General features: G+C 40.3%; 1 protein-coding gene across 33 annotated transcripts in view; it reads right to left on the bottom strand.

The window, feature by feature from the left end:
• The window catches only part of SLMAP (sarcolemma associated protein), a 145,806-nt gene extending 137,725 nt beyond the window's left edge, over nucleotides 1–8,081 (bottom strand). For all 33 annotated transcript variants that reach the window (XM_061128306.1, XM_061128307.1, XM_061128297.1 and 30 more), the window contains exon 1: nucleotides 7,877–8,081. In XM_061128306.1, the coding sequence (XP_060984289.1) occupies nucleotides 7,877–8,074 (198 nt within the window). In that variant the 5' untranslated portion in view covers nucleotides 8,075–8,081. The remainder of the gene's footprint in view (nucleotides 1–7,876) is intronic.
• Between the last annotated feature and the right edge of the window lie 4,173 nt (nucleotides 8,082–12,254).

The following is a 12,254-nucleotide window of genomic DNA, read 5'->3' on the forward strand; positions in this document are numbered from 1 at the left end:
TATAACAACTTTAAATGGAGAATAATCTTTAAAAATCATGAACTACTGTTATATACCTGAAACATATTTTGCAAATCAACTATACCTCAATAAAAATAAAGTATGTTTATAAATTATCTAATGAAAGAGAGTACTTTTTAAGCATATTATAAAATATACTATATAAAGTATAATATACTATATATATATTATATAAAATTATATATAATATATATATATTAGTATATCATACTATCTGAACTACTACAATATCTTTACATGTAGAGTTGTTTTCTTTTTCAAATTGTAAAAATTTAAGTGATGAATATATACTGTTTGAGGAACTGACCTTCAATTAAAACTCTACACAGATTTACTACAAAAAATATCTATGAGTTAACAGACAATAAGGTTTTTATTTCAATTTTTTTCTTTCAGTCTATTGCTCACTAACTGGTTGGTGATGAGATTAATGATGACTAATCGTGTAGAGGTGCTGAGGGAGCAACCAAAAGAGTGATCAAGAGCATGCATTCTGCAATCAGAGGACCGGGGTTGGAACCCTGGCTTCACCACTACCTGTGTTACCCTGAACAAAACATTCCTTCGCCTCCCTGAAACTTAGTTTTCTCACCATGAGGATAATAATAGTACCTACTGCAAAAGTCTGTTGTGAGGATTAAATGAGATAACGTACATAAAACTCAGTATACTACCTGGTAAGCACTCAATGAAGTGATATTAATTTTATAGTTTTATAGCAGTCTGGATGCTGGTCATAACTTAGGGCATATTAACACATTTTAGATAAATTTATCACAATTCACTTGATATCATCAGCTAACAGGTACATTTAGAATTATGATCCAATTGCTTATGAAAAAAAACAACAATAAAAAACTATTTATCTATATACCCAAGTAGACAAATGCACAGTAGAAGTTCTGAAAAATTACATACCAAACTAATAACAATGGTTACTTCTAAAAGGGAAGAAGGTAAGAGGTACCTATGTGAAAGATGATATACATATACTCCACATACTTCCCTATTGCTTCAATTTTTATAAGACTGTATTCCTGTTACTTGTGCAAGTAAAAAATAAGAAAATAAATAATAGCTTGAAAGTCCATATTGGAAATTCATTTCTACGTGGCTCAGGTAGAATAAGTCAGAAGTTATAAATGTAGATAAAACCACAAGCCTGAAAGTACAGATAAAACCTTAAAGCAAATAAACAAGAAAACAAACTTTCCTATGTTTTTAAATTAAAATCTAACCCAGATTATACATTTTACAAAGGATTCAGCAGAATCACCAAAGTCTTCCATGCTTTTAAAGGCCTACACAAACCTTCCTTTTTCTTCTACACCTGTCAATTGTTCTCTTTATAAAGGATTAAAAATTTACATGGCAAACAAGTTTTTCCAAGTCCATTTCATTTATTTGTATAAACACTCAAATCCAAATCAGTTGCCTGAATGCAAACTTAGGAAAAAATACATTTATTGCTAGGAGTAGCAGGGGTGTGTTTAAAAAATGCTAGCTGACTCAGAAAAATAATTAACTCAGATTCTTGCAGTCTCTGGAAGTTTGTCATACAACAAGTTTTTCAGTCATACTCCCAGAAAATAACAGATTAGATTACCCTTAAAGAGAGCAAAAGACAGATTTTCATTATAATTGTTTGTTCCATAATAAGATAGTTTAGAATAAATGTCTAGCAGTTAGCTTTTATTTCAGAGGGAAACAATCTAAATTCTGGTTCCACCTCTCCATAGCTACTAAGAGATGACCTTGGGCAAATAACCTCTAAAGAGCAAACTCTTTTTTCATAAAATGGAGCCAGTCTTCAGTTGCTCTACCTACCTCCTACGTGTTATACAGATCAAGTGAAACAGGATAGCATGCTGAATATTATTAAATCCTTAAAAGTATTATTTTGCATGAGAATGGATATAAATGTAATGGCTCAAGATTATATCACCAACCACAAGATTATCTAAGATACCAAAACACCTGGCAAAGTGCCTTGCACATTCGCACATTGCAAATTCTCAATAAGTAATAATTTATACAAACACTACCTATTGGAAATTGAGTCTGTGATCTCAAAATGAGAACTAACTCAAATGACCTGCTCTTTGAACCTCCCCAGAACTTACAGAAACAGAGACTGCTTCATTGTTCGTTTCACTCATTCAAACATTTAATGTACTGTCTAGTCCCTTGTTCTCAAGAGTGCACATCTGGCTGAGCAACAGTACATTTGCATCACAGTTATTTTCTTGTTTGTGTCTCATAATGAAATTATATACAAAGTTCTACGGGAACACAGAGGAAGAAGCAATTAATTCTTCAGTTAGTGGGAGTAGGGAAAGGTTCCACACTGGAACCGGGCCTCAAGGGACAAAGAGGAAAAGTCATTCTGGAAGACAAAATAGCAAAAAAAAAAAGAAAGGCAGGCACTTTTTCAAGGGTCAGTGAGGACTGTCACATAGCTACTGCACAGAGTCTGGGACAAAGGGGAAAAAAAAGAGTAACAGAAAACAAGAGCTGGAAAAAAAAACGGAAATGAAAGATGTATTTTGAAGGCTTTGCATATCACGCTAAAAATCAATGGGGGAAAGAATTAATGGTATAGCAACCTAGATTTTGAATAGGGGTATACAAACTGTTCATCTACTGGAAGTGGCAGTGAGAGAAGCATGGGCAGGAAAGAGTCTTTAGAACACTTCTGCAGCTAACAAATGCCACCATTTTTCTCAATTCAAGCAGCTGACATATATCAAGAACCAATCTCACAATCTTTTCACTTAAAACTCTGAATGACAGACACCCTCCTCCCTATTTATAAAAAAGAATAGATACTAAGCTTTAACATAAACACCATTTGAGAAAACCAAACAGGAGCCTGAGAAGGTAAAGAGTAAATTCAATCCATGGAGTAAAGTCAAATAAGAAGAACAAAAATGTTTAAAGTGTATACACAGTCCATATTTTAAACAACGGATGGATAAAATGGATAAAATATTTCATTAACTTTCCACTACTATGAAAAGACAGAAGGAAATGATTATGTCCTGTGGATATACAACCAAGCCTTCCAAACATGTTTACATTAATCCATATTAAACATGTCAAATACATGTCTTTCTCACAAAAATCAGCTCTTTCTGACCTTTATAACTTCTGTCAACGACCGCAACAAAAAAATTAGGCATCGTTGAAACAACACACAAATAAACAAAATCAATGAATACAGGATCTGCCACTCTCCCCAAAAACTGAGGCCATGATCTCCACAGTCATATAGGAAGAAGACAAAAGAAAACAATCCTGGCTGTCAAATTCTGGAGATTTCTCCCTTGCAATGACTTTCTTGCAGTGTCCTTGAAACATACCACATCATTCCTGCTTCTATGCCTTTACTTGAGGCATTAGATTTCTTCCCACCCAAAACTCCTTTCTGACTGATTCTGGCTGTCTACATCCTGCCCTATTCAGAAAGTCCTAAGGTCTTAGCTCAAATTGCATCTCATCCATGAAACCTTCCCTACAATCGCCAGTCCATATGGCACTTCTCTGCTGAAGTCCTAACAGACAATACACTTGTCTTTTTTTCACTTTCTGGCATTTAGTCATTTTCATTCCTACTGTGAACCTGGCCTGTACCCCTACAAAATGGCATCGTATCTAAGCTTTCACAAAGCCCTGGAAGAGCAGAGTGGTTAAGTGCTTGGATTCAGGACTTCCCTTGTGGCCGGGTCGTTAGGACTCTGAGCTTCCACTGCAGCGGGGGCAGGTTCCATCCCTGATCAGAGAATTAAGATCCTGTGAGACAGAGGCCAAAAAGTCTTAGCCACTGGCCCAGCCAAGGAACTCCCACCTATCTTAAATAGATACTTAAGTATTAAATAAGCTAACATGTAAAGTATTTAGAACAACATGGTAACAGAGTACAGAATAGCTTAGTACAAAATAACGTAAGCTAATGGTTACCCATTTTCCTTGTTCCAGGTCACTCTACATATTGTTTTATCACTCGTACATTATGGTTTGGGACGTCAGTGCTCTGCACAGAACTCTCCCTGTCTTTCCATAGCCCATGGGTCCACGTCCTTGAAAAATAAATAAAGGCACTCCACAACTTGTCTCCACTCTCTACTCAGCTTCAGTCACTCAACATCTACTTCATAAGAAATAAAAGACGACAGACAATAAGGCAGAGACCCTCTTCTCCAGGGTCTGACAACTAATCACAAAAACAAGGCACAAACATGAAAACTTACGCACAACGAACGTTCTCTCACAGCTATCACAGCAACTCTCCAGAAGGACCCTTCAGTCCAACAAAATCCGTTCCCTTGTCTGTTTTATTCCACCTTCATCCTCTCATACACAAACACAATCCAGAAAAGCATCTTCTCTTCACCTGTACCTATTCACTCCTATTTTAACGTCTCAAATACCATCATTCTCTTGCCATTTAAACTTAAATAATACTATCTTATCTCAAATCAACTGTTCTCAAGGTGTTTAGTCACCCTCTCGATCTGAAATATAAACTCCTATAAAGGGGTAACAATTTCTCACCAATTCTTATGATTTTTCTCGCCCTTCCCTCACCCACCACTATGCCTTCCACTCAAACATATCATGATAGAAGAGGTGCTCAAGAATGTGCCAAATTTAAACTTAAAAAGTGAAACTGGAAGTAGACAGCTACTACTAGTGCTTACTACTTGGTAAACTACAGTGAGACGAAACAGACACTGTGTCAACCTCCAGACTATCACTGGTTCACAAAGGTTCAAATCAAACAGGGCCATCCAAATCAGGAGGCTGTCCTGATCTACTAGCTCTTCTATGTAACCACCACACGGACAGATTTGCTTGCTCAGTGGTACCTTGAGTCAACAGAAAAATTATAACATGCTATATATATATTATCTGCTATCTAATTTGAAGAGTCTGACCTCCAAAAAGGAGTGAAAGATGATACACAGGGCCGGAATCCAAGCTGGGCAACATCCACCTGCTACATCACTGAGTAGATGATTTGGGGAAGCTTATTAAATTCCACTTTGTGCCAAACCTGTCACCAGGTTTTAAATACCATTAAAACATTGCATGAACTTAGCATTAAAAAGTGTCACCGAGCTCTCCATCTGCCTACACTTTGCAGATTTCCTACAATAAACATGTATTGCTTGACTAATCAGAAAGTTTTAAGTGATTATTATTTCTTTCAGCTTTTAAAGGTCTTCCCTTAATGGCAAATGCAGAATGCAACACTCATAAACTGAAAGTCAACTAAAGGGCATATTACCCCAATTCTCCACATCCCAGGTAAGTTGCCAATTTGGACAAAATTGTCAACTTCGTGTGTTTCAATTTAAAAAATTACTTCCACACATGCCATCACATGAAAGAAAAAAGTGCCGCACTACCTTCCCACAGCAAATGGCAAAGACCTGCCTAGATGGTTCCCTCTTCTCTCCACTCCAAACACCCTCTTCTCTAAGGACTGAGCCCTTATTAAAGGCAAGCAACAGGGTGCTAAGTGATTTACATGATTATGTGAACCGTGAAAACAACCATAGCTACTATTATTATCCCCAGAAGAGAAACCTGAAGTTTAAAGCAGGTTGAGGAAAAACAAACTTACCTGAGGCAATTCTTACAGAAGGAGGGGATTCTAGTATTACACAAAGAAATTTGTTGGGAATATATATTAGGCCCTGGGGACTTTTGTTATGATACAATTATTACAAATCCTTATACAAGAAATTTCACACAGAGAAAACAGTAAGTGATACTTGGTCAAACTGTGGGTTTTCTTTGTAACTATGTACCTCACAATATATGGCACACAACAGCTGCTCAATAAAAACCTACTGTCTGTTCAAACCTAAATTTTAAGTAGTTAATTCCTAGAACAATTTGATCACATGGCAAGATCTGACAGGTTATTTGTTTTAACTAGATTAGGTGGTACCATAATCAATAGTTATATCTAACCCTAAAGTAAAGGCCTCAGATCCTGAGTATGTTTTAGCTAATAAAAGCAAGAAATGGAAAGAAAATTCAAATGGTAGAAATAAGCTGTGATCCTCTAAAATAAGGTTTTCTAATAAATTCCATTCAAAAGTTTAACCTATCACTTTATACAAAAAACACTTAACTATTGATCTATTCTTGGTCATCTCAAAACAACCGATTATGCAGGTTTTAGTATTAACCATGAAAAGCACTGCTCATGTAATCACTGTTTTTCAACTAAGTAAAAGAAAAAATCTGAGCCTCCTTTAAGTACTGAATCAGAATAAAGAAGGTGCATGTGCAATGTACTTTAGGCAAACTTATTATCTGATTAAGTTGCACCTTAATTGTTACCCAGGGACATAAAAAGACAAAAATGTAAAAGCTGGTTAAGGCAACTAGCTGGTAACTGCTGTCTGAATTTGTCTGCTGGAAAGATGAGTTCTTCAAATAACTACGGGTAATCTAGGAGGTCTTTCAGGCACCCAAACTTTAGTTCCCAGGGAGAAAAAAGGATCTGCTCCACAGGTAAGGAGCATCTGGTGTTATACAGAAAAATAACACACTTTTTAGTTCTCATCCTACATACAGAGTAGGATATAGATATTATGCAAGCACAGAGCACTTGGGCAATCTTTTCCTCCTTTCTGTGAACAACGATTTACATAATAATTCCTTGATTCAGGAGTATTGCTTTCTCTCTTCATTTTCAGGCTCAGGTTTCCTTCATTTCAAAACACAACTCTTCTAAAAGATTTAAATTCTTCTTTTAAAAAAGACTTAATCATTAAACTCAGAAAGAGGGTCCAAAAAGTCAGGAGGTAAAACTGGAGATATTATTAGTCTTACATAACTTATTCTAGGTTGGAACTGATTCAGTAGCTTAACTAAAACTTAAGATTTAAGCACAAAGATGAGCTCTGTAGTGTATTCTCCACAAAGATAGTTTTAAAATTGAAAGGGTCTTTTTACTCAATTTTTTTTTCTTGTATTCTTAAGACATAAGCACCTACATGTACAGTTAATTAGGGTGCCAACATAAAAATGCTAAAATACTCACACATAATGAGAACTAAATTCATCCTTATAACATCTAGGTAATGCAATAATCGACAGAGTTGTGTATAATTTCAGAAAATAATTTTAACAATGATTTCTAAGTATCACCTTTGTAAGTATGCATTCGTTGTTTTTAATAAGTGCTGAAGGGAATATCAACAGTGATTTTCAAGAGCAATTGTTATATGTTCACCCAACTTGCAAACAAAACTCTGAAATTACAAAGTTACAGTTGTTCATGCTTAATTAAGTTAGCTTTGATAACTGCAAATTACTCCTTCATAGGTAAATATGTATCAAATCCTTTAAAAATGTAAAGTTACACAAACACTGTCCTTTGCTAGAAAGGTCCTCAGTTAAAAGCTATGGTGTTAACTACATCTCATCACTGAGACACTTGAGCCCCAGGGTAGTACTGGCCACAGATTCCCTGCATTGCTCTGGGAAGTGCTGTTTTCTCCATCAAGCACTGAACTGCAAATTCACCTTTCGGAAAAGAATGAAAGCTAGAAGCCAAGTTTCACTATCTAGTTTTCTAAAACGAATTAGGGTTTAGGATTTCACTGGGAATGACCACTTTATCAAGATGCCATCGCCCTCTCGAGGCATTTAATTACAATTCCTTCTCTGTTTTCCATTCAACCACTAGAACCAGACACACAAAAAGTTGGGTTTCCCCGTCTTGCTGAAAAGTCTCCTCTGGGTGCAAACCCTGGGATCCTGCATACATTGACGCAGAAAGGGCAAAGGGAAACGAAAAGCAACGATTGTTAAGACAACTTAGTGACATTACCTTGCCCGTCTTGTGATCAAACCAGACGAGAGCATGGTTCCTGGACAGCACTTTGCAATCAAAGGTAGCATTATTTTGCGCTGGTCGACAGCGGGCCACGGAGCGGCCAATTTTAATGGGCTCGTCCAGGTAGACATGACGCTCCTGAAACGGGTGTGAGTTCGGGCGGCAAGTGAAGATGGCCAAGGCTGACGGCATCGAGGACAGACTTGGGGGTGTCTCTCCTACCAGGGACAAAGAGGAGTTCCACCGGATCCGAGTTGCCCTTCACAGGCCTAGACCCCCTTATCCCCCCCCAAAATTTTAAATTAAAGCAAACTGTACATTGTCTAAGCATAACCAGTGAACATCAACAACTCTTCACTTGGGTGGGAAGACAAGCCAGCGCAAGCCCCATCACCTCCTTGAAAACCCAGCAGCGCCTTGATTACCCAAAAGTCCCCAACTGGCGGCTTTCAGTCCATCTTCTTCCCTGGGAAGTAAAGGCTCAAACATCGGACAGCTTCGGCCCAGAAAACTCCTGGAAGACAGTTTGGGGGCTGGAGGTATCCAAGCAGATGAGTCACACTCCAATTCTTGTGTTTTGTTTGGGATCGTGGCCGCTTTTCCCCCTCGGTGGCGGAAATGTTGCAGCACTGCAGCATGAAGGAAGGGTCGGTGCGGCCAGAAAGGTCCTTGCGGGCGGAAGAAAGGTGTAGCTGAGCACCCCTGGGCGGCCACCGCCCGTCCTCGAGGGCCTCGGGAGCGGTGGGACGAGGCGATGGAGGAGGCGGCGGAGGGCTCTAGACGGCCAGCGGGACAGTCTGCATTGCCCCTGCTGCGCGGAGGCCGCCCGGGAGGTGGCACCGGGTGCCCGGACCGCCCGGGCTCAGGCGGCGGTGGCTGGGGTCCTTGGCACGAGGAGCTGGGGTCGGCGGGGGCGCGGGCAGCGGCCGAGGCGGGACTCCCGGGCACCTGGCGGGCGTCCCCGCGACCAGGGCGGGGATCCGGCTCCGCAGGCGGGTGCGAACCGAGCAAGGCGCGACCCGGAGGGAGGCTCCGGGGTCTTGGGCCGCAGGAAGTTGGTCCCTGGACGCCTGGGCTCCCGGCTGGTGCTCAGCACACCGGTCGCCTCTTCTCAGGGTCGCCCCCGCGAGGGTCGCATCTCAGGGGCAGCAGCCGAAGCTCCAGGCGGACGAGGAGGTGGGGGAGGGAGGCTGGCCCGGAGACTGGGGGAGAGGCCTGGAGGCCCCGGGTTGGGTCCGCCGCAGCCTCCACCACTCGCGGCCGGTGGGACACGCTCAGGCCGTGACCGACGAGGCAGGAAACTTTCCGACCTGAGAGGGGAAAACATGAAAACAAACGGCCGTCAGGCGCCGGTGCCCGCCCGCCTCAGCCCTCGCCCCTCTCAACCCACCCCAGCCAAACCCCGCGACTGGCCACGACCTCGGCCGACCTCTCTGCGGACAGGCTCGGGGGACTGGGAGCCCGGACGCCACGACGGGTCCACCTTCCCTTGCCGCCGCCGCCTCAGCTTACCTTGCCAGCGCCAGCCGCCATAGTGACTCTGACTGAAACCTACCCGGTGCACCGCCACGGGAACGCGCACCCTTCAAGGGCCCTCCTACCCCCTCTCCCGCGCCGTAGTCGGGGTGTCACGTGATCGAAGCCGCAGAAGCCATATTGGTCAAGGGCAGAAAAGAGGGCAAGCCCATTTTTAACAAGCCTCCAAACGCCATCTTAGTTAAGGGTTAGACGCTTCAAAACCGTGGGGCAACGTTTACTACCATTTTGGTTAAGGGCAATAAAAATTTTTTTGACTTGTTGAAGGTTTTCTAAACGTAACTTGCCAACTTCCTACTTTACCATCCTGGTAAGAAGGCGCCTGCTTTTCCTAAATTTTATTCACTATAGTCCTCGTTGAAAATACCAATGAGCAAGGAGGACAAACTCATCCGAAGGAGATGTTATTAGCATCCATCTTAGCTGTGGGCAACACAGTCCCCCCCCCCCCCCCCCCCCCACAGCTGCCCTAGGTGTGAGCAATTAAATTCCCACAAGCCTTAGGATTTGTGCAGCTAAGGTCCATTCTCCCCTTTCTAGGTATCCTGGCCGGAGGAAAACTTTCTTAGTCCCTGCATTCCATTTCAAATGACCTCACTATAAACTGGGCCTATCTTGTCCCCCAGGGCTCCTAACTCCGATTCCACCCCGGAATGAGTGTTCTATCAGAAAAGTTAACATCACGTTGCTTCCAGAAAGAGGTCGAACAATTTCGAATATGAAGAAAGGGGTATTTCCTGCACTCAAAATAGTAAGGTAGATAAGGAGTCATTAGTCTCAAAAGGGACAGATTTCGCGAAATCTAAACGAAAATTTCAAGAAAAAGATAGAAGAAATGAGCCATACTCATTTAGAATCAGTGATGACTTCATTCTTCAGATTCCTTTGACAACAGGCTTCACCATTGTGTGACCTTGGGCACATTTCTTAACCATTTCAAGCCTCGTTTTGTCATCAATTACATGGAGATAATACTTAACTCACCTGTTGTGAGAATTCAAGGTAGTAATCCATTTGCTCATAAAAGAGTAACGACAGTGCATTTCAGTTCACATACACAGAATTGAGGCCTGGTCCCAAGCTCGGTCCTGAACCCTGGAAACATAGGTGCATAAAACCTCAATTTTTTCTTCTGAGATTACACCTGAGTACTATGAGATAGGGATGGGGAGAGAAGGGTGACAAGCAGAGGTAACTTCACTTTGAGGTAATCAGGGCTAAGCAAGCACTAAGTGCTAACGGAGTCAGAGATGGTCTTCCATGGGAGGTAACTGCACCGAAAGAAGGATGGTAGGAAAACCACAATAAATGTAGTATTTGATGAATGGCTTCATAAGTTTCCAGGGAGAAAAAGAATAAGGCTCTTTGAAACAATAGGCCAATATGCCTGGCACATATTAGTGACTAAATAAATATTTGATACATGATTGAAATGTACATACTGTTACTAATTATTACAGGATAAACTATTAGAATATGTGTTAGATTATAGAAGATTATAAGGACCTTGTATGCTTTTCTAACATTCTTCACTATTTCACCAAATATCTACTGAATTACTACTGTGTTCCTGGTACTATATTTTGGAGAAAAATAAGGATGTGTTGAGAAGTTTTAATATAAGAGGATGAAATTTTTTTCATTTGTAGTAACTTTTAGGCTTTTGTGAAATAAAGTAATATAGGACTCTCCACATAACCCTAATGAGTTCTGTGCATGAACTTATAAGTCACTTAACTTATAAGTCTTTTCATTCATTCACTCAATAAATATTTAATTTGAAGGTGGGAAACAGCTACTGCCATAGGCCCTGGAAATACAGCAATGGAAAGAGAAAAAAAAAAAAAAGATTCCCTTCAGTTGTTCATGATTTAGGTGATGACACATTACAATAAGATTCTTGCTGTAATGAACTTATCAAGGATAATGGGAGCATGTAGAGTAATTAAACTAATGTGAAAAATTAGTAGGAATCAGGATTTCCCTAGTGGGCCAGTGGTTAAAAATTCTGTGGTCCCAACGCAGGGGGACCTGGGTTCAATCCCTGGTCAGGGAACTAGATTCCACATGCCACAACTAAGAGTTCATGTAAGCATAAGGAGAGGTGGTCAAGAAAGAAGGACATAGAAAAGTAGTTTCAGTTGCTGAAGGACTTGCAGGCAATGAATGCAGTGGTCTTCAGAATATTCCCACCTTTCTCCTGGAAGACCAAAGTAGAATCATGAAAATCAAGGTTTCAAAATCAGACATTGCTCACCATTTAAAAGCACTGGAAATTATAAATTATTTAGCTTCTCTAAGTTTCAATTTCCTCATTTAAAAAAATGTAGATAGTACCCCACAGAGTCTTAGGATTAAAAAAGATAATGTTAGGATAAAATAAGATAATGATGCCTAGAAAATAGTAGATGCTCAAAGAAGGTCAGTTTCTATTATTATTACTAATATTAAGAATTCTCCCAGCCTTCCACATACAGTAAGAGGCAAGTTGTATTATCTCTAATTTGCATATAGAGAAATGTATTCAGAAATGTGGAAACAAAACATATCTCTTTATGTTCAATTCTACTACAGTCTCTTAAAATGAATGTTAAACAAAGAGAATACGCTTTTTCACATTTTTTCCCAAAGAAACGCTGGGACTTCCATAACCTGGAAGGGTAGAGAATCTTATGAAGCTATGGAGGGTGCTGGAAATGCTAAAATGGCATTGAAGGCGTTCTTCACCCCCTGGTATTTGGTAGGCACAAAAAAGGCTTAAATTAAGACATCTCAAACATGAGATATTTTGAATTCTCAGCCATGTGGGTGTTGCTGTCTATGATTCTGTATCCAT

The sequence above is a fragment of the Dama dama genome, chromosome 24, assembly GCF_033118175.1.
Source record: "Dama dama isolate Ldn47 chromosome 24, ASM3311817v1, whole genome shotgun sequence".
Taxonomy (NCBI): domain Eukaryota; kingdom Metazoa; phylum Chordata; class Mammalia; order Artiodactyla; family Cervidae; genus Dama; species Dama dama.